This window comes from Ammospiza nelsoni, chromosome 3, assembly GCF_027579445.1.
Source record: "Ammospiza nelsoni isolate bAmmNel1 chromosome 3, bAmmNel1.pri, whole genome shotgun sequence".
Classification (NCBI taxonomy): domain Eukaryota; kingdom Metazoa; phylum Chordata; class Aves; order Passeriformes; family Passerellidae; genus Ammospiza; species Ammospiza nelsoni.
This window is the reverse complement of record NC_080635.1, coordinates 46,032,735-46,059,716: the sequence shown is the minus strand read 5'-3', so window position 1 is coordinate 46,059,716 and position 26,982 is coordinate 46,032,735. Positions and strand designations below refer to the sequence as shown.

The window sequence follows — 26,982 nt, the reverse complement described above, 5'->3', positions numbered from 1 at the left end:
GAGGGGGCTGGGCTCCTAGAAGAATATTATTCAATGTTACATGCAGGTTCAGTTCTGCAAGAGAGTTTGATATGCTGGTGGCCAAATGCCACAGTAGAGAAGATTTCTCTGGGTTAGTTACTTTCTTCTTTTCAATTTAACTGAACTCCTGTCACACCTAAAGTTTCATGTGGGGTCAGATGCTTTGTTGAACTAGGTGCAAAAAGTAAGAATTACAGAAAGCCAAATATTTGGTGAAGTCTCTATCACACACATAATGCTTGTAGCTTGACTGCTGAGATGGCAATGACTTTATAAAATAACTCATTGGGAAACTTGCTTGGAAAAATCAAGGCCATGAAAGGCCCAATCATCTATTTCTCGTGTATTAGGGCACCACTGAATCAAAGCCATTTGTAGGAATAAGACTACAGAATAAGTTACAGCTTAATATTTTTGACCACTATATTTCTTGCTCTCTTAGCAAGTAAGATATTCCAGAATAAGAAGCAAAACAAGCCTCAAGGTAAAATGTCATACAGATCCTGCATTTTAGTACAATTACTGGACTTCAGGAATTTTTACTAAATAAATTACATTCTTATTATTGGAAGGACCTAGAAGGATCTTATAATCAGCTCCACTGTAAATGAATCACAACTTGAACACAAGTTACGGCAAAATTCTTAAAAATCAGAAGGTGTTAGGTGCATCTTTGCACAAAAGCTGAAAGGCCTGTTACTTTAAAAACATTTTTACCTATTTTAAAATGAAGCAAAAAAAGCCCATCTCAAACCACCTGGCCACACTAAGATTTACATTTTCATTTTTGCAATTTTTACATCTGATCAAAATCAGACAAGAACCAATGTTGGTATGGTCAGGAATTTTCATTTTCACATTGTACTTGCTGGCTACAAGTGGTACCTCACCGGCAACTACAGAACTGAAACGGAGATCCATTCTTTCTATAAAATTCAGGAGAACAACTTTTGCTGCTGTGCACACAAATTCATGCCAGTTCACACAAAGATTTGCAAAGAATGTACTTAGAAACATACACACTACATATAGAATTATTTAAGTTGTTATGAAAAAACATTCTTTAATTTTTAATTTGTGTTTGATATTGGATATATTCCGGCAAACATTTGCTCAGATGTTAAAATGCTGCCATTGCTCATGCTGTAGGTAAATGGTATGGCTGTACACACAAAGGCTTTAAGCCTGCAGCTTTTGCAAAATTGGCAGTTTGTGTTTGTGACATAAAGGAACAGACGTATCATGTGTAGGAAACAAAAATAAAAGTCAATGAAAAATGAAATACATGGGGGTTTTTTTCATTGAAAGTGCATGTGTCAAAGTTCAATGATTCTCTACCTCTTTCTTGATTTTAATTTTTAAATCCCCAGTGGAAAAGATCTGGCTTCTATCGCTACTCAGAAACACGGGTTTGATAGTACATATTACAGAAATAAAAAAATACTTACAGCTTTCAAATATGAACAGGACTTTTTTATGATGCCTGTTAAGATCAAATCTGCCCCATAATAAAACAAGTGAATTTATTCTTATCACAAGATCCAGACAGTACTGGGTTGGATTGTGAATGCCTTTGACATCTCAACAATCTAATTCAAGTAAGAAATACACTTGTTTCCTCAGTGAGTGAAATTCTCTGAAGTTATTTATGTACCCTTTTATATGCAAACACTGATTCTAATACAGTTTTATGAAGGTGGAAAACACCTCTTCAATACAGGCTACAGTGGACTACATAGAATTTAAGCATCTACTTTAAGTGTAACAAGGTTGGTGAAGGTCAAAAGCATATTTATTAGTTCCACATTATTAATGACTGAAAATAGCCCTGTGAAAATAGTACTGTGAAAACCCACAGTACAGCTAGTTATTATATCACATGTACTTCTCAGATTGATAAAAGTCCTTTAAGAATTACTATCTCATTCTAAAATTGCATTTTATTAAAATAAGACTTCTGTGAACTTAAAGAGAAATTAAGGAAAGACATGAGAAAAAATTTAAAAATTGAACATTAAAAAAGAGCTTCCCTGAAAAAGGGGGAAAATAAGTAAAATAATTTAAGTGTAAACTTAATAAACATCTTAAGTTTTATACTTCATAGAAGTAAAACAATGCTCTCCAAAAGAGAAAAACATTGCACTTTCAAGATTTTTGTGACTCACAGTGAAATGGCAAGGAGTATGAGTGTTAAATGAAAAAACATTGCAAAATAGTAAGTATTTCTACATGTCTTTGATTTTGAACCCCCCTTTTTGGAAAAGGAAACAGAACAATCAAAACAAAATACATACAGAAGAAACAACATTGAGTACACCACAAAAACAAGTAAGAAACACATTTGCTAAAGAACCATCAATGTTGTTACCAGTGGGGGTTCCAGGGTTTGGAAAGGGAAGGTAGTACCAGTCAGAGGAATATCAGGACAAGGCACTTACGATGTGGACAGCACAAAGAAACAATTGGAATAGAGCAATAAATTTCACATCCATGTTGACTAAATAAAGGGCTTTCTATCTATTGCTAATGTTGGCATGGGACCAGAAACAAGAACTGCACATGAGGAAAGGTTGTCTTTATTCCCATAAGTTTCAATAGTTTTTCTTTTACTTTGGGAATAATAATTTGGGGCTGTAGGTTGCAAAATCAATGACAATTACTCATGAATGTGCTTCTGCAGCCAATTCAGATGAAATGAAAAACAGGCTAAAATGCACATTTTATATCCCATCATTTCCTTGGGAATCAATAAAATTATTTTAAATGGAGGAATAATTAAATATTCATAGACTAAGCATCATTCTCAAAAAACCCAAAACTAATAAAAACCAGTGCGAAAATCTTTCTCATCTTTGGTACTTCCTTTGTTGTATTTACAGATGGTAATTCACAGGATGGCAGACATAAGAGCTCAGATATCCTATAAAAGCTAGGACACTTTGAAACTGTTCACTACAGGAGTCCCCTCACAGACACACTGGCTTGGCTTTCTTAATGCTATCAGGTATTAATACCAGTACTTCTACAGCTCTTATGCAAACTACTTTTCAATTAACTGAAAAAGGCGTGCTTCATAATATTAAAAAAAAAATATTGCTATTTCAAGGTAACATTATCAACAATCATGTAACTTTGAAAGGGAAAAATACAGTATTTTTTGGTTGGATTTGGTTTTCTTTTGCCTTGAATTTTCAGTTGCTGACTATTAATATGTAGGAAAAGATGGTATTTGCAAATATTATCCCTTTGTGCCAAGTAATCTTTGACGCAGTGATTACAGTATTTTGACACTGCTACTGCTCACTAACAAAGAAAACAAATGAAAAATATTATCCTTATCATTGCGTAGAATTTTCTTAAGCTGCCAAATAGAAAATTTCCACTAAGAAAACAAATAAAACACCAGATCATCCTCCTCCCTAACATTTGGCTAATGAAAAGACATCTGCTGTGTTGGAGTTCTTTGTTTCTGCTGACTGGTATACACATTTTGTATTTTAAATTCTCTTTTCACATGGTGAACCTCTCATGGCAACTGCTCCTACAAAGCTCTTCCTTTACTTGAAGTAAGGAAATTTTGAGGTACAGCAACCATAACACACCAAGTAGCTTTCAGAATAAGGAAGAGTAAACCTGTAAGCAGCATTGATTTGCTCTAAATGAGCAGTGCACCACCTCTTTCTTGTATCAACTCCTGACTGCATTAGATAAACCTAGCCAGTGGCAAGTCCTCTCCTCACTATCCACCCTCAAATCCTCACTGGATCCACCACTGATTTCCTGTGCTTGCACAAACCAGTGCAGCAGTAAAGCCACATTCAATACACAACAAAAATGCTACAGGAGGGCTAAAGCACAAGGCTTTTTGTATGTATATATTACTATTTTTTCCTTTTAACATTCATCCATTGCAAATATTGGGCTCACTAAAATGAAAACAAATAAAAAAAGAACAGGAAAGAAAAGTATAAAAAAGCTTGTTGCTCTTACATCTACTGTGTCAGTCACTGTGCAAATCCTGAGAAAGAGAGGAAGACCAAAATGGGAAGTTTGGACGTGTAAACCAAGAATTTTAGGATGAAAAATTGTAATATTAACAGAAAAATCACTCTAGGTTAGCAGTATTACAGGGAAAAATCTAGTGAAATTCAGGAGCTGTACAATACTGACACAAAGCTAAGAGCAGGGAAAATAAGGAATAGGCAGTTGTTTTTAATAATTACCACGCTCATGGGTGATGACTGAGGAAGGGAGGACAGGACAATTATTTCAAAGAAAAAGAAACAGGAAAAAAAGAAAAAAAGGTGAGAATTTGTTTTAGGAAATACAAAATATAGTTAGTATTGGTTTTGCCAAAATTAGTTCTGTACTAAAAGAAAAACATCAAATAAACAGAAAATGAAAAAGAATCCCTCAAATGAGGAAGCACAAAAATACTCTTAACATCAGTAGAGTCAATTATGCAGCATTTAAAGACTTATTTATATTTGCATGCAAAAACAGTAATTTCTAGAAACAGAGGCAGAGGTAAAAAGAATAAGCCAATGAGCCAATATCTTGAGAGTCCATTTCAGAATCCAACATTTTGAATAGGTTTAGCTATGTACTAGTAGAAATGTTGTCCAAAAGAACAATAGGTTGTGCAGAATAATCTTCAGTAAAACATGAGAGTAATGGCTGAAAATTATAAGCCAGATAGCTGTACCAGCACTCAATTTACCATCTTGTAACCAAATTTTATCCGCATAGGTTTGCTTTTTTATCACTCATATAAGTCTAGAAAGATTTAATCTATAATTTAAACTGTGAGAGCACTTTCGGAGATGCAGAATTTTTGACTGGCCTTGAAATCATTCAGGCAAATGTAATAGTGAAAAATCATTATTTAAGCAGTTGAATATTAAAGAAATAGGCCGCATAAAAGACCTACAGGCACAAGGGACAATGAGATATGCAGTGTTGCTGGTATGAATTATGATCCCTCAAATGCAATAGGGATTATACAGTCAAGCTTTTTTACCTTGCTTTTAGGATAAAAACATGTTAAAAGGTTAGGTCACTGTAGGATTTAAACATAAAAATGCACTGTAAAAAATTCTGAAGATAAGGGAAGAAAATGTGGTTTGGTAGTTCTATTAAGCACGCAAGAACGAACTTAATGTACTCAGACAATCACAGTAAAGGAGTAGTAGAAGAAAGAAATTGACAAGCAAAGTAACAACACCAAGGATAGAAAGCCAAATTGGTTCAAAGTCAAAAGTAGAGTGAAAATTTTGCAATATTTCCCCAATGACAAATAGAAAAAAAAATTTCAAAGAAAAAGTTTTCCCAGACTTTTTCCCAAAGAGCAGATAGATTTCCATCAACCTCTTATATTTAATTTATGGCTTAAGTAAGTGGTGTGGTTTTCAGTTCAAGAAATCAGGTGGGAATTTTTAATTTCATTCTATGCTGAAACTGGATGGGGACTTCTGAAATGTTTTACATGCATAAACACTGGTGTTCGTAACTGGAATATGTTTTCAATTTTACATGTAATGTCTTCACTTCTTCAAAATGATGAGAAACAGTCCTCTGAGATCATTTGGAAACTCAACACATGCTAATGATTTACTGTTGATAAGGAATAGCTTAGGTATGTAAATTAAACATAAATCACTTTTAGGAAACCTGTTTTAGCTTCAGCCTCTAGATACATATTTACAAGGTTCATGGAATCACAGACTATCTTGAATTGGAAGAGACCCATAAGCATCTTCAAATTCTAAATCCTAGCCCCACATGGGACACCCTAAGAGTCACACCACGTGCCTGAGCACTGTCCAGACAAACACTGCTTGAACTCTGCCAGGCTGGGGCTGTGACCCCTTCCCCGGAGAGCCTGCTCCAGTGCCCAAACACTCTCTGGGTGAAGAACCTGTTCCTTATGCCTAACTTAAACCTCCCCTGGGTCCTTTCAAATTCAGCTTGATTCTGCAAAACTTCAAAAAGGTCATGGATAATTTCTGTTGAATCAATAGTACCTGATCCCTCTTCAGTCACCATGCCAAGGCCTTCTGCTTTGTTCTGACGTTCAAATGCATTTAGGTCAAGGACACTGCGGTGAGAAAAATTACATTTGTCCTGTGATTAATTAAATAAATGCAATATTTAATTTTGTGGAAGTTAAAAAGGATGTGTGATTTCATTGAAGTTTACAAGCATACTAGTCTGAAAAAGATACATCTCTGTGGCTTGATATATGTGTCTGTTAGGAGACTACAAATCTCAGCTAAACAGGCTGAACCTGCTTTTGCCCTGAATGTGACCACAGAATTCAGCTCTGTATGACTGACCAAAACAAAGGAGAATGTATGCATTTAGGATACACATACTCCTTTTTAGGTGCTATAAGGAAGCCAAGTTATTGACTATTGTATTACAACCCAATTCATACCAAGCAGCAAGCTCCATTACGAAACTGTCATTATTAGTTCCATTCAGTGTTTCTCTCCTTCCACATTCTGAAAAACTGAAGCTGCCAAAAGGGAATATGTATTCAACTAACCAGATTCAAGGAAGGACGATACCTCACACATCTCATTTGTGAACCTGTGAGATTCTGCCTTTCAGGGCTTTGCATGACAGCTGGCCAGGGATAACTTTTGTTCATAAGCAAAAATGGTTATAAAAGTTAGATTAACACAGAACTATGACAGAACCTCTGCTGGCAAGAAACCTCACTGCTCACTGATTTCAAAATGAAACTTGGCCACAGACAGCATTAAGAAAAAAGAATACATAATTAAGAAAAAAGAATACAAATGTGATACCCTGGATATAAGACTGAATCACCTGATCCAGGGAGCCCCTTTTAGTCCTATGTTTTATGTTCACTAATACATCATTTACTGATATAGTTTATTCTTAGAAATTATGTATAAAACATTTAAACACATACATTTATATATAGAATTAATATAAATAAATAAACCTGAATGAACAAAAATGTCATAGTATCACCTCAATTTATTAAAATTCATTAATTTAATATGAAATCAGATATTTCCTTACTTTTTCTGACTTCTAAGAAGTCTTATGACTAATTCTAACAAACCCGGAGTTTCCCAATACCTTTTGTGCTTACTTATAATTGATCATTAACCTGATCTCTGCAGGACTACTGGATGGCTCCAGAGTTAAGTATCTGCCTCTGAGGAATGCTCCTAACTCTGGAGTTGTTTTCTGCCGTATCTCAGGTAGACTCAAATTCTGTAAATATTTTTGGAAAGAGCTTTCTTACAAAGCAGATCCATATCACCAATATTTTTCCCCCACGAGCATCATCCTGTCCTTTAACCCAAATCTAGCTCCTTATAAACCCCTAGTGCTGTTTGCAACAACTATGTAGAGGATCATTCCAGAACTATAAATTCCATAGAACAAAACATCCATGCAAAATAATAAATTTTTCAAGTTGATGCTTTCTTACCTACAGGACTGCATAAGACCAGCAAGGCTCTGAAAGAACCCCACATCCTTTTTATCCTTGAGGTAGTCAAGCATTTTCTGCAGCAAGCACAAATAATTTACACAGAGAGTTAATATTCCTATTATAATAACAACCTAGGTAACTTAAGACTATATGTATTCAATACTATTAGTGATGTTGGTGTTTGGAAATATCTCTAATATTAAAGACCCTTGAAGAGAAAAATACAGATATCAAAACCAAAAGCAACATTTAATGCTTATGTACTTTACAGAAAAGGTCATACATCTTGGTTATGCCTTCCTAAAGCATGGAAAATGAAGATAGTAACTAAAGTCAACACAGCCAGAAGAATTTAGAGTTTAATACAAATGCAGTTTTGCTACTACTAGGCTAAAAATTTATGTTGACACTATTGTTTCAACACCAGAAAAGGTTTTTCTTAATCTCAGTTTATTTTAAATTATTTTAGCTGTAATAGTATGTTAGCATTAATTTGAGCATATTTTAAATTTTTTTAGCTTTACTATAATGTGGAATAACTATCTGAAAACAGATTGTGATACCAAGAATTTACTGAGTGAACTGTGATTCTAGAATGCAATGCATTGTTGAGCAAAAAGATAGGATGATACCAGAGCTCTCCATTGTAAGAAAACCCAGAATGCTAAAGGTCAATCTTCATAGGAAAGCTACAAGAATTCATGTTGTGAATGAAGTAAAACTATTTTTGCAAAAATAATAGGAAAAGTGGATGATAAGTAACCTCCAAAATGGGCAGCACGTAGGCAGACAGCGTTACCAAAACATATCAGTGTTAACCCAAGTAGACTCAAGATTACAGAAAAAGAATACCCCAATCAACAACATTATACCAATCAAAGCAAAGAACTCCAGAGGAGGATGATAATAATAACTTTTAAAAACCATTACTGTTCCTCTCCCCCCACCCATACCATTATTCTCAAGGAAGACTAAAAAGCTGATCTTAGGATCTAAAGGGAAATTGGAATGTTGAGCATAACACCAGAAGAAGCATGTATAAATGAGGGAACTAAAAAAAACAAGAATTCTAACTGTACAATTGATGCTTTGATGTTTTAAGAATGTAATTTTGAGTAGTAGCATTCCTACCAATCTAAAAATACTTATTGTTCCCTGCATTTTGATTCATTAAGTCTTCATCAAATGATTTTTAAAAACAGATTGTAGGATTAGAAATTTTACGATTTTCCAATTTAATATCATGACATCACAAAGAACTGGCAGTGGCTCAAGCAAATAATTTCTACACTACTTGTAGTCTTTCATGTCAATTCCTAGCAATGACACCCCCTGAAAAGAACATTATTTTGGTTGCATTCAGCAGCTTCACTTGGGACCTTAATTGCTCCCAGTTGTCTGTGTTCTGTAAACTATACTGCAATAATTTAGTAATGGCAGGTATACACCCTTCTCAACATAGGAATCTTCAGTTAGTACAGAACCCTGAACATACCCTATATCAGCCTCTACAGCACTGCAGGATTCTTTTAACATACCAGACTTGTCCACTGGGAACCAAATATCTTACAATGGATTAGTTATTCAGGATTTTCTCTGCTTTTATCAGCAAGAGTCTCATTGCATAAGCTAAGGACTTCTGAAGTTGTGAAGTTAGTGAAGACTGGGGTCAGCAATTTTGCTCTTCAGGCTATAGGACAATGACAATCTCCCAAGAAAGCCTTCCTTCCCTAAGAATTCCTACAGAAGTAAATGATATAACATAAAATTTCTGCCTTTCAACTGAAGTGCAAAACAAACCTTTTAGCCTTGTAAACAAATAATAAATACCCATCAAGCAGGGTACTTTTGTATACGATTTTGTTCTGCAAACAGGAGTAAGAGGATAAACAGTATGTGACAGTGACTACTACAGCAATAATGACCATGGTATAGAGACCTATACTGGCTAGAAAGGTAGAACAAACTAGTATCTTACCTGCTGAACAGTAGAATTTCCTCCATTTAGGATTGCAATTCCTAGCTTTAGGGTTGCTGCAACCATTGGCCCCATCTCACCTTAAAATATTATAAAATATATTTTTGGATCATATTAAAAATAATAATGTTGTATTATTATTTTATCCATTAAATGAATTGTAAAACTGACCTATTTTTCCTTAATTTCTTCATGAGTGCCTACAGACATAGTGTAATGCATATAAAGTACACAGAAGAAGCAAAATATAAGGCAGGAATAACTAAGTTCAGGGAATATAAGCCATGTTTCAATCACTAGAGCATCAAACAGTTGATTTAAGGGTGGGCTCACAATGATAAGCTGGCTTTCAAAATTACCAATATGTCCCCTCTGCATGAAAATCTGGATGTTTCCTTCTGGTTTATTCAGAAAATGACAGTGACCCAAGCATTTAATTACAGTAAACAAAATTTATAATCAGGAGTTTTTAAAACATCACTATTGTGGAAACAAATCACAAAAGAAAAAAAGTGAAATCATAAAACCTTAGAATAAGATGGTTTCTATGGGGAAAAAAATCATAATTTAAACTTTTGAAATGTTTTATCAAAGTACACCAATAAAGCAGTTATTTGACGAATGGGAAATAACAAAAGAACTTAAGTCCACACCTACTTCAGAACTGTACACATTCCAGAATTTAAGGGCCATTTTGTCATTCAGTGCTGCTAAAGCTATGAAGTAATTCACACATCCTTAAAATTAGCACTAGAAAAATTAATTGCAACTACAAGAGAAACAATAATCTCATTAAAATTATTCATTATACTTTTCTGGATTAGCTGTCAAAAATTTTGAAATTTCAAGTTAATTTTGAAAGCAAATCTTAGAGCCAAACATATGCATGTTGTGCCAAATAAAACATAAAATCACTTCAAAGTTCATTAGAAATAAGGTTTAAAATTTAATCTACACACCAAAACCTTACCTTTACTTGCACTGATTGTCTGCAGAACCATCTCAGCAGCACCTCGATCATGCAGTCTGGCTTGTTGATACAGAAGTTTTTGCTTTTCCATTTCTTTTTCCTGAATAAAAATTCCGGTCATTTAACATGAGATTTGAGTTACTATCAATCCTCCAAAGGTTCTTGGTTTTGTCTTAGTATATGGGCTCTATGGCAACATCATGAGCCATTTTAATACATACAAGGCTATTGGACAAATAATTAACAGGTTCAAGTAATAATCTCCACTTGGTATTTTTCTTTGATATGCTTTTAGCAGTTTATCTGGAAAGAGTCATCTCAATTGTGAATCATTAGGTTAGTTCAAAGCCCATGCTCATGATATATACTGCATGTATCAAACTTGCACTTTTGTGCTGTGTTTTTGTGCAACAGTTCATACTCTTAATAATCTTCTATAGTGTGACCATAACTTCATACTGCTCAGTATGTGACTCTTGAGTAGTAAGTTGTTGCTGAATACCAGAGTAAAAGAAACATCTCAGAATTTTTTTCAAAACATATCATTATATTACAATATAGATTGCACTCCTACTTACAGAATATTTGATAGAATACACTGTGCTTTTATATTTTGTATTCTCTAGCGGCAACAAACAATACTGCATGGCGTTGCTTGAGCAATGGTGAAGTTTCTTTTTTTGTAATTTAAACTACTACTGAAAACATAACGAGCATAAAGAGCAAACATAAAGGCACAGTTAATTCCAGAAGAGTTTCAACTTTCATCAGGTTAATTGAAGTTTGCTGGAGAATTGAGGATGACTAAGCAGTATAAGTTGCAAAATGGAAGTTGCATAGAGCCCTATGACAGTGAGTCCATCAGATGGCGTGGTAAAAAGCTTACTCAAAAGGAACATGACACAATTAGTTAGTATCATGTCCAAAAACACAACGCCCAAAACATGTATGACCTAGAAGCAGGAACAGCTGCAGCAGAAGTAGCCAGAATGACAGCTTTGCTGCCATAAACTTTCCATCCAAGTTACAGAAAAAATACATTGGAAGATGGAAGAGGTTTAAAAAATGAAGGCTTGCTAAATAGAGGATATGAGTAATAAATTAAAAAAGAAGAGGTAAAAAAGAGAAATATGTTCAAATGAATGAAAAAGAAACCTTTAACTCAAAAGCAAACCAACACAGACATTTATGCTGTTACCAGAGAGTTCTCGCCGAGGCTGGCAAATTTGTTTCTTAAATCTTTGATAATATCGTGCTGCGGAAACAAAATTCATCAGGGTTTTTTTTTCACACTATTAGCTCTCCTGTGGTTAAATTGTATCTTTCTTTTTGCTTTAAATTATGTGACGGATCTAGATGGAGGCACAAAAAGGAAAAAAAAATGGCAGCGTTGCTTTGTATTTAGCCATGCTAGGGTTTAAAAGTTTTGCCTTCATGTTTAAACCTCTTCCTGGGAGTTCAACAAAAACAAAACAGAAACATACACTCACACGCACACACACACCACATACACACAAACTACCAGAAAATCATGACATCAAAGGTTCAGTATGGCTACAATAAAATATTTTCATTTGCTTCAGAAGCCTCTGAAAGTTGATCAGCCTTTCTTTTCTTAAAAATTATTTCCTATTTCTAGATACTTTTAGTTTTAGACCCAACACCTTTTCATCTTTCTTTCATTGCAAAATTTACTATTCACAAGCCTAACACCATCTATACTACTTTCATTGTGCAACATTTTTTATAAGAATATCAAAGATTTATAAGAATGCTTACAGTGAGGATGAATCTGCATAATCTACAGACTAACTTCTTGCAATGGCAGTATATAAGAACAGTAGAAAGAGGCATTGCCAAACAGCTTAGCATGAGAAAAGTGGCATTTCCCATGGAAATCAAGATGTGTAGTATATTAGTAACAAAACAGACCAAAAAAGAAAACAAACACCAAACCAATTCACCAACAAAAACACCACAGGCATTTCTCTTAGAAGCAACCATTCTTTGATGATAACCCATAAAGATCATGGTTCCTTCTTCAGCTTCACAATGCATTTTCACTGTTGCTTTCTCCCTGCCAACTCAACACATATATATAAATATATATGTGATGGCAGAATTTACATGAAGAGGGCCACCCATTGCCTACAATGCATACTAAATGAATAAGGTTATCACCATTTCTCTAAGAGGTGCTTACTGTTTACACTGTTATCTGTGCTACCAGTTTCAGATTTTTGCACTTTATCCACTTGCTTGCCAGTTGAAGTCAAGAAACGACCAAAGTAATTAGCCAATGATTTGAGCTTTCTGTCATTCACCAAGCCATTACAACAATAGCAAAAATACTTCACTAAATGAAACATTTAAAATAACTGAACAGAATTAAAAAAAACAAAAAAAAAAACAAAAAGGAAAAACAACCAACCAACCAAAGAAAACACAGAAGAAACAAACCCCAAACCCCAATCCTCAATGAGGAACAAATCTATTTCATCTTGGATGATTTCCACTCATATAAGAAAAAGCTGACCACTTATAAATGTACATACATGTGGTCTCATAGTCTCTCTGGACTTTTTCCAGCATTCTACCAAAGCAAGGAAACATCTGAATCATATTCTTTGAAAGTATAGGCCCAAATATTTTCTACTTCTTTCAGGTTTTTGGGGTTTAAATCATTATGAGCAATCATACGCCAAAATAAATCAGGCAAAACCACAATTTTTAATTTGAATTTGTAGACAACAAACTTGCTAAAACTAAAGAGAAACTTTAACTGACAACTGAAATTCTTAAACCTTCTTGTAATTCATACAGAGACTGATTATTGTAGTGTCCCTTTGAGCTAGGACATATGGAGAGGTTTGTTTGCTGCCACCACTAAGCTCCAAAATACAGACCACTGGCATAAGATCCTACTTTTACAGAGCTTTTTTTCTTTTTAATATGAAATCATGAACTTAAGCTTAAGAAAATAAGAAAATATGTAAAGAACAGAAATTGCTTTCAACTCAGCTATTAGAAGATGAATGCTTCGCCTTTGAATTGTCTTCATATTTTTTCAAGACTTCTGCTTAGTCTAGAAAACAAATCCTATTAGGCAGGACTTACACTGTCAAAACATCTGTTCATTTCAATTTCAGGCATGCATAAGTATAAGCTATGTAATTAAAATATCAAGTACTCATGCATAATACTTCTGTACCTTTTTATAGATACATATTTATAAACATTTCAATCCTTTAAGTTCAATATATGTTGGTTTCTGCTCTATAAAAAATATTATTTTTTTCTAAATCCCTCTTTTGGAGTTCATCATTGAAGTATCACCACTTGTTGTGAGGGGTTTGGACTCAAGGACCTTTAAAGGTCATTTCCAACCCAAACTATTGTATTAATAAATAACGTATTCTGTAGTGTAGGAGTGAAACCATATATTAGGTTCCATACAATCCATTACATGTAGAGAAAACTGATGAAAAACACATTTTTGCATAGTTATTTGAATGTTTACCTTCTTAGAACTGATAAATTGAATATGGAGTCTGATCTTAATTAACAGAATAAATAGTTACTTTTTGTAAATTTGTCGTATATGGACACTCAGTGGTTTATTCAGGATTTGTAATAGTAGGAGATACAGGTAATCACCTTCAAAGGGCTGGACCTTTATGAGGTTGCATTATTTGTATGAAAAGAAACATGAAAATTTTTGTCTGAGGAAAGTGACAGCACAATGTATCATTTTGTCAAAAAATTTGTGAGTAAAGAAGTCTACTAAAAAAGTTGCTACCAGTAACAGGAATGAAAAGAACTGACATAGGAAGCTCTATTTCCTCCATTTCTTTTCTTCCTGTGAAGAGTCAATTTGAATCCATTTAATACAAATGAGTTTCAAAATAAGAGCTAAATTTTGATTCCTTCTTTGAGTTTCCATCCTACAAGTATTTAGTGCACATTAATATGTAGGAGTGACTCAAATGCAGAAAATTATTTGCATTTAGCTAGTGAAACAGATTTAAAAGAATTTCTTATCAGATGGAATCAAAGGAGACAGTGACACCAACTTTACAGGTTGCTCAATTGAGCATCTGTTCAACAAGACAAAAAGTTAACTTTGAGACAAAGGGGACGGGGCAAAGACATCTGTAACAACTCAAAGCAAATACTAGCAGGTAAATGTTGACAGGAACATACTGACATACAGAGAACATTGTTGTCACATCTACCGTTCACACTATTAACCCAATTTAAATTAATTGTACTAAAATAAGACTACCCTGCATGAGATATGAGCAACAGAATTGTCAATAAAAGACACTTGGCATTTTTATCACATTCTAAGCTTGCCCAAATATCTCTCTTGCTCTGAATGCAAAAGAATCCAAGACTTCAAACACCACACATTTTTAAAGTCTAGAGGAGCAATAGACTTTTATCCCCAAACAAACTGAACAGTCACACTTTTCACATGGATACACAGGATAGAATAAAAGAACTGCCTTCAACATTGATGTTTGATTACCAGACAGAAAGAAACACACAAATACACAAACAAAGACACACGCATCTGGTATGTACACTTTCACATCTGCACAACTGATTGATGCCATGTATGAAGAAAGCAAGGGTTATTTCTTGTTGTGCTTTTGTTCCCTTTTAAAATACTTCACAGTCAGCAAGAAAAAAAATGTTATGGAGCATATAAGATTTAGTGATAACGAGGTAAGCAGAGTGATAGATATGTAGTATTTGAATAGCTGAATTGTTGGAATGAAAAAAGAAGAAATTATATTATTTGATTCCTTATATATTTCCTTTGGGGTTTTTGATATGCACTTTGTTCAAAATAATTACAATACCTTTTAAATAAATTTTTGTGAGCACATTCATCTTCGAGAATAATGCCTTTATCATATGAAGCCATATGGAACAGACCTGTGCAAATTTTTGGAGGTGTAAGAGTAAAGTTGATCCTGAAATACATCATCTCTCCCCACAGATGCCGGGGAACCTCTTTCTTTTGTGATGTCAATGTTAATAGAAGGCTAGCAAACAAAATACCAAAATCTCCTTGCTCCTTTCCATGGAGAAGGTTACAATTGCCATAGGAAATGAAATTTGAAGTTACTGACTGAAGTCAGGCCATTAGCTAAATCTGTGAATTTCAAATCTCATGCAAATAATCTTTACTTACTCTAGCTGTCATTAACCACAGAACAAATAACTGTATTTAACCCTCTCAGAACCAAAAACTAGCTACTCCACACACCATACCTTCTCCCAGAATATCAGCCTTGCAGCACCACCAACAAGTGGCCTGAGTCAACAGTGGGAACTGAGACTTTGATCTGCATGAAGCAGGCAAATAGTCAGCTACATAGCCATGGGACAACTTTCAGAAACAAATGGCGAGGCTTTCTTGATAACACACAAAAGGCTGAGCAAGAAACAGAGCCAATAAAACAATTAACAATGAAGTTTCAGAGCTATTGCCTCTATGTTCTTAGAAAAAACATAGAAGTAGGAATCATTTAAGGTAAGGAGTATCTAAGGAGTTTCTGTCAAATACTATAATGCTGAAGGCTGAGAACTCAGTTCCAAAGGATCTAAATCAGACATGGACTATGATTGATGCTCTCTCTGTGACAAATATTGGAAACAGAATTCTACCACTACATCAGAAACACATCTCTGCTAAGATACAGAAGAAAAGTTCAACTACTTTCCCTTAATAACCACATAAGTTGTTTTACTAATTCAAATTAAGTTAAACCCAGAAACATAACTGATGCACAAAAGGCATGAACAGCAAAACAACATGAACAAGCCAAACAACACTCTGTTTTCCCCAAAACAGTATCACAATTTTACACGGCATATTCTGCATAAATAATTCCTGAAATCTTTAAAGAGCTTGTGCACAAAAAGGGCTTGGTAGAGATGTCATGCTGAAACTGAAATGTTAAAAATTATATCAAGACCCTTTAGTTGAACTTATCCAAGATGTTGGGCCTGAAAAATCACAAAATTAGACCCAGACAAATACACACATATTTTTTTTTTGTTTTACCTTGCTGCGTTGTGATCCTGTCACCTTAAGGAAGGGCAAGGACAAGAAGCGAAATAGTAATAAGAAAAAGAAGTCCAAATTTTTTTTCTGTAGGTGACTGACCAAATACATACACAAATTTTTCTTTTGACCATATAAATACATTATTTAAACATAAGTTTCACAGCTACAAGAAAAATAATAAAGAGAAACAGATGAGTAGGATCTTCTCTCAAGACAAAAAATTGAATGCTAAACAAAGAACCCATTACAATTTAGGTAAGGAGCACTAACAAATTTCTTACTGATAGATTTTTCATACACCTCAATGACTTCCTATTTAAAAATTTTCATATCTATAAGCATGAGAGTTTTGATATCTAACAAGCATGTAGAGGCTAACTGCTAAGACCCTATAGGAATGAATAGTCTTTGTCAGTGGTATGTCATATACTGCATTCCCAGGGCAAAAGAAAGAAAATTCAAAAAAACATGCTGAAATCTGGGCTCATAATGAGATATTTACCAAGAAACAAAACTTTATATTTTGAGCATATTACTTGCAACTCAACTGGACTTCTGAGTGATTGAAAAGAATTTAGTATTTATATTCCTTCTGATTTCTTTATATAGTCAAATAGGGAATATGTACTTAAATAATTCAGTGTTATATCATGCAGCATCATGTAGAAAACATACAGAACATTCTATGTCCATAAAAAAATGGAATAAAAGTAAAAATTACCCAAACCACTCCTCAATAATCAGAACAGCACAGATAGTTTTACAGCAAATCAATCCTTATATTTAGAATTTAAAAAAAATAATAGAAGTATTTATTTCATGTTTCTTTGTTTTAGTAGAGATATGAAAAGTAAATAGTAATTGATTTGAAAGACACAAGAGACACCTTTTAATGTCAGAATTGTAAGATGCCAAAACACATTAAAATATTAAAAATATTAAAGAGCTAATTCCCTCAGTGCCCCTCAGAAGAGAAAAATTTCATGCAAATGCCATTTTATTAATGGAAAAAGAGAGACAGATCCCAGAGCAAACACAGGACAAAGACTCAACTCTTACACTTGTAATTAACTCATGTGTATATCCTTAAACAGTGATGATCACTAAAAAATCAACATTAAACAGTAATAAATATAGAGCTCCTGTTGTCAACACAAGCAAAAATTCTTAGCAGTACCAATGAACAGAAGTTCATCACATTTTATTAAGAAGTACTAACATATACGTGAACATAAAACTACTGTATGAATTGTAGGTACTGAATGTAAATGACTACTGCAAAAAGTAGTATTATGGTATTTTAAAAATCCAAACTAATGGTAGGACAGAATAATTTAAAAGATTAAGTCTGTTATTATCAGACTTTTAGACTAAGTTACTATCTGTAATACCTAACTAAAAAAGTTAAAGTTAAATGAGATAAATTTAGATCTACTCAATTATTCTCTATTTAATCTTATGTAATACTGTGCATGTTTTTATTTCACTAATATTAATCTGGGGACTTATACCTGCCATATCCAGCTTGTGACATGCAGTTCACTGGCATAATAAGCTGCAGTAAGCCATGAACCAAAAAACATAAATGTCAGCTGGAAGCTATGAAATAATGTCTAACATGACATGAAAAACAAAGCAAGTATATTCTTACTTCAAAACTCTTCACTTCTTCTTCACCATCATCATCTTCTTCATCATGGCAGCTCTGATACCATGTAGAAAGAAAACATTGCTGATAACTCAAAATTTACAGGTAACACTTTACAAATTAATTATCTTGATCTTCTAAACTAACTTCATTAAAACACAAAATAAGCAATAGGTATCAAACAAGTTACCTTTGCCATAATGTCAGCATAAGCCATATACAGGAAATCTTCTTCTAGTTTGCTGGTTAACAGACAGAGGAAAGGTAAAATGAGAAAGATTAATTACAGTAAAACTGAAGTGCCAAAATATTTTTAAACATCTTAAAAATATTTTAAAATAACTTCTATGCTCATAATTACTAAAATATTTTTGGAAAATGAAGACTTTATTAACTTATGCAAATACAAAAGAATAGCCAGCTACAAACACAGTACTCAGAAGTTCATAAACACCTTCCAGTAAAGTGAATATAGTTAATTTTTAATTATACTTAGAATATATTTCATACTCAGAATGTAACTGTCAATAGGGAACATAGACACAAGACAGAGGAGTAGTGAGCCCTGAACACAGTATCCATAGCTATGAAAAAGTCATACTAAAATCTCTTTACATACCACAAGCTAAAGAGGTTTGAGTGTAACTCAAACTCACCGTATGTTCATATGCACGGTTTGGCCTAGCTTATGCAATCTCGCTTGAAAAGAGACATATATGACTTCAAATACAGGAGTAATCTGAAAATCTGCATACACTCTGAAGTGTCTCACACCATCCCTACCATTTTTCAGTCAGGGCTGTTCGACTGAATAGCAGAATAAGTTGATGTAAAGGATCAACTCTTTTAAGGCTTTCATCTTCTTCTGGTGGTTCCTCTCCAGGTTTCTTTAAGGAAAAAAATAATTTAAAAGTATATTTAATTCTCTATAGTGAAAATTTTTTCACTCTGTGCAATTTTCTAATCATTTAATATTAACAGGTAATTTTGATTTGAACAATCAGGAGGAAGCAACTTCCAAGCAAAGTATGACAAAACTGAACCCCGACTGCGTTTATGACCATGAAGACTTACAAAGATGATGCCCCTTGCAAAGCTTTGGATTTCTTCTCCTCATAAAAATCAACTCTCTTCCCTAGATTCAGAAAATAACTTCAGTCTTACTCTGTTATCCAGAACTAGTGGAAACCACATGCCATCATTTATTATTACACTGTCTGTTGCTATGTTAACGAGCTTCATCAGATAAAAATGAAAATCCTGTTTCAAGTCTATGCTAGGTATAATGCTCACTGAGAAACTCTGAGTGACTTTGAGGGAGAAGAAACCCAAACCTGAAGTTTACCAATAGTTTTAGACAGCTCCAGTCTAGCAACAACACTAATGTTGGCAGGATGTAGAATTTTAGGACATGTACAATCAATAATGTACAAAAAATATTATATATCATTCAATAATAAATATAAATGCATAAAAAGGGTTTTTTCATGTGGCTATTTTTCTTTCAGTTTTAGACTGAAAGTTTTAGCTTTAGTTTCAGTTTTAGCTCTAGTTGCCTTTCTTTGAAAGAAAATGTGGTCCTAAATACTACAATGACAACAACGAAAGTGGTGTTCTGAAAAGCATCTATACAAATCTCTGACTTGTTATAGTTTGCCAAAAGGCATTTTCAGAAAGAAAGTTTTGCCTATCAAGTTATTAACAAAATTGCTTCATCCAGACACTTTTTTCTATGAAGAATATAGAAGCTCAAAGAAAATTGGTTGAATAAATTATGCCCACTCTTTGCCCTTGTTTTCATCTAGCACTATACACCAAAATACACATAAAAAGAATTCCATGCATTGATAGGACAGAATGAGTAATACATTATTATATTGCCATATGTTCTCTTTTAAGCAATAAGGATAGGTTGGCCACTTCAGAGATATGAGGAAAATGGATTGTTGTCTATTACGAACACAAATTTTTCATGCCAGAGAGATTCCTGTGGGAATGCCTATAGCTTTCTATGAATACTACTATTTCTATGGGCCTGTGAAGTCCACCTTTCTCATGCAGCTGTACCAAACATGACTGGCTGCAGCTAAGAATTCCCTTCAGCTGATGTCTATGCACAATGGTTGTTCCATGTGCCATTCTATGATGGCCATACAAGGTTCATGTCACATTTTTCAGTATGTGATGATATTTACAGTATCAATAACAAGACCAGAACAATTATGGATGTCTTCCCCTGCTCTTTATTTCAATCTCATTTAGAACACTGACCTTCTCTTTAATTAACTGTCAGTATTCTGTACTTCATAATGTTATCAACCAGGATATCTCCTTAATGCTATAAAAACTGATGAAACAAAAGTGCAGAAGTTGTGTTAATGTGTTACCAGTTTACATAGATTTATTGAAATTAAATGGAGGATCAAATTCACCAATGACATTATTAAGCACAGCATGAACACTAGAATCAGTGGTTTTCTAAAATTTCTGGCAAATAAGTATGCTTAATATTCACCATCTTGAGACATTTGCCCTACAATTATTTAAGTGTAAAACAAAAAGCTTTACCTGAATGTAACATAAGAGGGTAAAACAAATAGGTTGGGTAAGTTTTAGCTGTCATTTCTAAATGTTGAAGATTTAAAAAATATTATTTTATATAATTTTATTGTATTATTAATATTTTATATAATCTAAATTTCTATTAAACAGATTGTTCTTACAATTTATTATGTCCAATTATCCACCAACAATTATGTCAAATAAGCTTGTGTTCATATAACCTATTTATTTAAGCAGAAGCATTTTTACAATTAATAAAAAGTGCTGAATATCTTACGATGCTAACATCAAACATAAAAATCTAGTTGCCTCAGAGGCTTGATATGTTGAATCAGAATTAAGAATCAGCACAATTAAACTCCTCAAAAAGAGCACAAGTGAATTCTTTTATCCTTTAACTTCACAAGTGGAAGAAGAAGATTCACTTCTGTATAACAGACTTAAGGAGAGAAGATTGAGGGAGAAAAACTGCAAGTGTAAGTTCAGTTCTCTGCTTTTATGTGAGGGAAATGCTTAATTCCCAAATCCCAGAAAAGGCTTTTACCACCCATCCATAAATCACTGGGATCTGGCAAAGTCAGCAATAAAACAGCTTTGACTGTATTTGTTCCTTTCAATAATTTTTACTTAGCAGAAAAGAATGGTCAAGGTTCTCAGTATTGAGAAAGAACTCACTATGGTAAAAAAGATTGTAGTGTACTAACTAGACAGAGTTAAAGGACAGGGAACTTGCCTATGGTTTCTGGGTCCTGGATCAATTAATTTTCCTATTTAATATGTGAACTGTCCAGAAACTTCAGACAACCCTTCAAGAATACATCAGAGAGCCCAAGGCTCCCCCTTTCTCCCCTTCCAGATGAGTTCTGCTACCATAGCCTAGGCTGTGATTCCATCTTGACAGTTCAATAAACTTTTAACTCCTTGCTAAACCAGGGTATAGTTTCCCTAAGAGGAAATTTCACCAGCAACACAAACACATCTTTCATGACGTCCACAAAACATTCTGTGTCAGATTCACAAAGCTGAAACTCAAATTCTCACCCTTCTGGGAGTGAGTGCTCTAAGGCAGCAAGAATGTGATGTAAATTTATTTAAAAGACAGATGGAGTTTTGTGTGCTCTTTTTAATGAAAGGTGCAATACGTGTCTCCCAAAGAGAGCAATGGAAACACACAAATCCATATTTTTGGGGAATTAAAAGGGAATTACTGTAGGTTTTTTTTCCTTTTTTTAAATAAAGGATGATATAAAAGCCAGGTCAGTCTGTTTCTGTCCTCTCAGAGGAAGTTTTTCACTCAAGCTACTGGTTGGCAAGGATTTATTAATAAACTTAGCAGATATATGGGTTCATCATGGAGGTAAGGAGATAATCCTTTATGTCAGTGAAGGCAAATTACCATGCTAGGCTATTTCCTTACGTGCACACACCTGCACGTACATGCACACGTGTACACATGCACACTCATGCTCCAAACTGCTAAAATAGAATTATTTTTGAGACTGAACCTGCACTATTTACAACACTTGCATTGTGTTGGGATACATAAGGATATCAGTTTAAAAGGCTGTATCCAAAGTAAACATTTGTAGAAGTCTCTTGTATTTTCAGAGTAAGAATAATATTGCTCATAAAATAAGGATGCCACTATAAATTAATGCTGCATGTGTGCTAGCAAAACTGAACTTCCAAAGTCTGTCTGTGTTGAGCTCATTGCTGTTGATTTCCCTTTCACTATTTTGATCCTAATTTTCAAAATTGTTTACAGCTTGGGTGACTGGTTTTAGGCATAAGCTTTAAGCAGTAAAAGCAGATTATAATTTTTTTTTTGCTAATAGAAATTTTATGGTTTTCTTCCTCTCTCTATTACAGAGAGCAGGCTCCCCTTACAATAAAAAGACTTGTTTCAGATTGTGTTTTGTTGGACCTCCAAGGGACTGAATCAGTTCCTAGTTTCTTGCCCAAGCTGCTACCTTTCAGAGAGACAATTGTAAGGGATGAGGACCCCAGACTTAAATGGAAATTACTGTAGTTATTTGCAAGGCTAAAGACATGGCTCTAACACTTCACTGCTGGGAAAAATCTTCATGTCCCTGCCAAGAGGATTCTTCTGTGAAGAAGTAGACTCTGACAGCTTCTAAGGAACTGACTGATGTAAGACTAGATTCCTCTAGTTTCATATTCTAACCTTTTGACTTAAATGGCTTTAATGTGGATTATGTAGTCCTCAAATACACAAAGGTTAGCTGCAAAACAGGAGGGAATAGGTTGTTTCAGTTCTCCACAGGGCAGAAGATAAGAGATAGGGGAATGACAGCAATTGATATATAATTTAGGAGAAAAAGCTTTATAAAAGGTTATTGAAGCCCTGAAGCAAAGAGCCTGAGGGGATTTTGGAATCTCCATCATGTGTAATTTTTAAAAAGCTGTCAAAGTGACTTGGTTATAGCTCATCCCTTTGGGTAGAGATAGCTTAAGTAATTTCTTAGCTACTTCAGAGATTTATAATTATTACTATACAAGAAGAATGTTAATCCATAATAAATTCCTGTGACCCTTTCACCCAGACGTACTGCTAAGTCTTCTATCAGTTTGTCTTCAAAGTAGTGTTCTTCTGTTTCAATCCAAGATTTGTCATAGCCTTGAAGAAAAAGATTGACGGCTCGGTGTCTAAAAAGGAGCATTTAAAACAAAAACTGTAAACTTGTAAAAAGAAGATTTGACCAATATGAATTTCATTTAGCTTGAACAACTGTCCAGTCAGTACAATAATAATTTAGAAGGGAAGAAAAAGTTCTATGTTAAAACCTATCAAAGCACCCATTTAAAAAGCAAATTTACATTAGGATGTTTAAGATTTAAAACTATGTCACACTAACTTGTAAAACTGATGCTAAAACATAGTAATAATTATTTAGGAATAGATAATAAATAAAATTGTGAAGAAATTTAAATGCAACAAATAAAAAATAAATTATCACATTGGTGAGTTTTATGTTCTTTATATATAAAATATTTTTTATATTTTTAATACAAATATTAAGATAACAGAAATGGGTAACTTTGGGTTGTGCTCAAATGATTGCATTTTTTAAAGCTGAGAATTAGACTTGAAATTAGAAATTGAAAATTATATTTTTTGTTATTCTTTTCAGAAGATGGGGAAAAGTAATTAAATCTAATAAATAAAGCAATATACAAGCTATAATACCAAGTTTATCAATTACTGGCTTTCTTTTTTTTTTTTTTCCTTTTGAGCTTGCCAAATAGCTCTGTATGAACTGTAGTGGATTTGTGAAAGAACAATACAGCTCTTACCTTGGCAGATTATACAATGGTGCCATTCTAAAGCAGGCCACTACTGCTCTTTTCCTCTGTTTGGACAGCAGCTTATGCCACACTGCTTTTTTGGACCGCTGAGGATGCTCAACCTGTTACACGAAATACACATGGAAAAATAATGTGGCAATGTCCCTAATGTCAGAAAACAGTAATATTAGTAAAAATGTTAGTTAACAGATAAATCAAGTAGAAAAGCAACAGAAGAAGAATAGATCAGAAAAAGGGTTCTAGACAGAGTTCAAGCATTCAGCCAAATCATAGAATCAGAATTTAGAAAATAAACTTAAAGCAAAAATCTCCCTTTCTTGGTACGATATAGATATTCTTCTTTTTCACTTAATTCTACTTTTGCTATCTTTTATATAGCACACTATCATCAATAAGGCCATCTCTCAGGAAGCCTTAACTTTCAATGTAAAGAGCCTTCTTTCATTCTATCTTTTACGTGTAACTCTTTACATATGTACAGGTAAATTGTACTCACATTGCCTCAGACAATATTTTTAAATAAATTTTCATGGATACAAAAAATCTTTTATTTGTAATATTTACCATAATCAGTTACTATGGAAAGGAAGTAACTTCAGGAAAGAATGATAAGAACTAAAACTTAAGACCAAATCTTTCCTGTGAAGTAGCACACACAGAATGTACATCAAATGTACATCAATACTTCAAAACACTTTAGCTGCATTTCAGAAAACTAAAGCTCTGTCTTAAAATATATTCTCTTTCTGCATCTTGGCTCTACAGTAGCATGAGATGAAATAGGGTGTGCTCCCTCTTTATCTTTTATGACTTTAAGGTTTCTTCTTCTATCTTTTAGAAGCATGACTGCAGACTGTGCTACAGATCACTCCTTTCCCACAGCCTATTTAGTCTCTGTGATTTATTTCACACATCTTCCATAAAAATTACATAATTTGATTTAACCCATGCAGCTGTTGTAGAGTTAAGGGGAGTGGAACTTCGGGGTGGGCTGTTTGGTTTTCTATGGGTGGTTTGTTTCTTTTACAAACAATTACACTCCTCTGTGTTCCAACAGCATCAAAGAAGCCAGTGGAAGTTGGCATTTCTACCCCGAAAGTCTTGCTAATTCTCCCTTGCAATAAAATAAAAAATGAAAAAAATGCAGTGGCAATTCTGATATTTATGTAGACTCAAGATTCAATCCAAATTTGGTTATCCAGTTTAGTGAAATACAAAAAAAATATTAATAGTAAAACAATGGACATTTAATTAAACAGACAAAAACACTGCCATTCAGTGAAATATAGAATTATACTTGTAAGATTAAATAGGAGCAATCTTAAATACGTTCTTTCTAAAAGTTAAAACAGAAAAGAAAAATATTTTTTAAGAGGAATGACAAAAAAACATTCACTGCAAACATGTTTACAGTCACAAAAACAAGTGCCAGCACTACTACTTGAAAAGTCAGACAAATCCAAATAAGAAAGTTAGGTAATTAGTAATATCTTCACAAACAATTATAAAACCCTCAATACTTTCCCAAAAGAAATAGCCTCGGCCTATGCAAGCAGATTTCTGAAAACAGTAAAAACAAAGAAGTTAGGTCTGCATGGAAAGAAAACAAAAAGAATGGACTGTTCATTGCTAGTGCAACACAGAAAACATTTAAAGTATATATGGAGAACAGAGTATTTGTATACAAAGAGCAAAGGATTACTCAAGACTGTCATTAAAACAGATGCAGTGCTCATATACTCATTAAGTTTTAAAGACACCAGATTTCCCATTTCAGTAACAAAAGCTCCTGAGAAAGAGGCGCAAGGCAGCCATTAAAAAAAAAAAAAGGCAGAAAACTTGTCAACAAGTCATTGTTTAAGTCTGATCAGAAGTATTGATCTTAAATGTTGATCTGGATGGGAATCCATCCTGTTCTGCACTATTGCTGGATCATCTCAGTCAACTTTGATAAAATCAAGGTAGAAGAGAAAACCTTTCCCTCCTTCCCCCTCATATTCCTAGCTTTTCTCTAGTCTTCTTTCCTCAGAGCAAACCTATATCCTTTCAAATCAGGACCCATTCTCCTCTCTCACTCTCTCTCAGAGGCAAACCATGATTGACAAGGATTTACTTCCATACTTCTATCCCTTTTTGCTTGCTCCCTGCATATTCAGCAACAGGTAAAAATTAGTGACTCCTCCTTATTCTCTTCTACCAAACTGTGTAAGGCTGTTGAACTTGAAGCAAATCCATATCAAGGCTGGCAAACTATATGAAGAAGAGTTGTGTGATGCAACAGACAGGATACACATATTCACACACCTTCTGCAGAGTGTGTATAAGAGCACATTCACACATCTCTCAGGTTCCTATTGACTGAACGAGTGAGTTCCTGACAGTGAGGAAACTTCTTGACATTGTATCTCAAAACTTTCTGAGTGAAACCAACTAATCTAATGAGAATACAAGAGAACCTTGGATTTTCAAATGTTCTTTGAAAAGGAAAAAAAAAAGTAAAATTTATATGAAGATAGTTTGTAATGTATGGTCTGCAACCAGATATATTCATGTCTGTCATTAGGAACACCTTCAAGTTTTTGTCCTGTTTTTTCACTACATGTTAAAAAGGAAAAAAACATAATAAATCTAAAGTGCATAACAGGGAATAACTCAAAGAAAAGTTACAAAAATAACTTATCAGCTATTCTTTGACCTGTAAGATGTATCCATATAGGAGATTTTTTAACTACATATTTTAAAAACTATGGAAAGGACACAAAATAAAAAACAAAATTACTTAAGCAAAAGTTACTGCAGTTCAGGCCACATAGGAAGCTCATATATTAATGCAAAATTAAATAATACAATAGAGTTTTTTGCCAGATTCTGAAGCAACCTAAAGTTTCTGACAGAGTTTTTCAGAAAAAAATAATTCCTC

General features: G+C 33.8%; 1 protein-coding gene across 3 annotated transcripts in view; it reads right to left on the bottom strand.

The window, feature by feature from the left end:
- The window catches only part of RYR2 (ryanodine receptor 2), a 379,644-nt gene that overhangs the window by 37,812 nt on the left and 314,850 nt on the right, over positions 1-26,982 (bottom strand). For 2 of the 3 annotated variants that reach the window (XM_059468881.1, XM_059468882.1), the window contains exons 74-83: positions 25,588-25,622; positions 24,051-24,164; positions 23,306-23,402; positions 18,957-19,060; positions 18,364-18,415; positions 18,177-18,230; positions 10,444-10,543; positions 9,474-9,553; positions 7,493-7,569; positions 6,045-6,118 (exon numbers count right to left, since the gene is read on the bottom strand). In XM_059468881.1, the coding sequence (XP_059324864.1) occupies positions 6,045-6,118; positions 7,493-7,569; positions 9,474-9,553; positions 10,444-10,543; positions 18,177-18,230; positions 18,364-18,415; positions 18,957-19,060; positions 23,306-23,402; positions 24,051-24,164; positions 25,588-25,622 (787 nt within the window). Of the gene's footprint in view, positions 1-6,044; positions 6,119-7,492; positions 7,570-9,473; positions 9,554-10,443; positions 10,544-11,641; positions 11,699-16,522; positions 16,547-18,176; positions 18,231-18,363; positions 18,416-18,956; positions 19,061-23,305; positions 23,403-24,050; positions 24,165-25,587; positions 25,623-26,982 lie in introns of all 3 variants that reach the window. The other variant, XM_059468880.1, reaches the window with a different exon arrangement.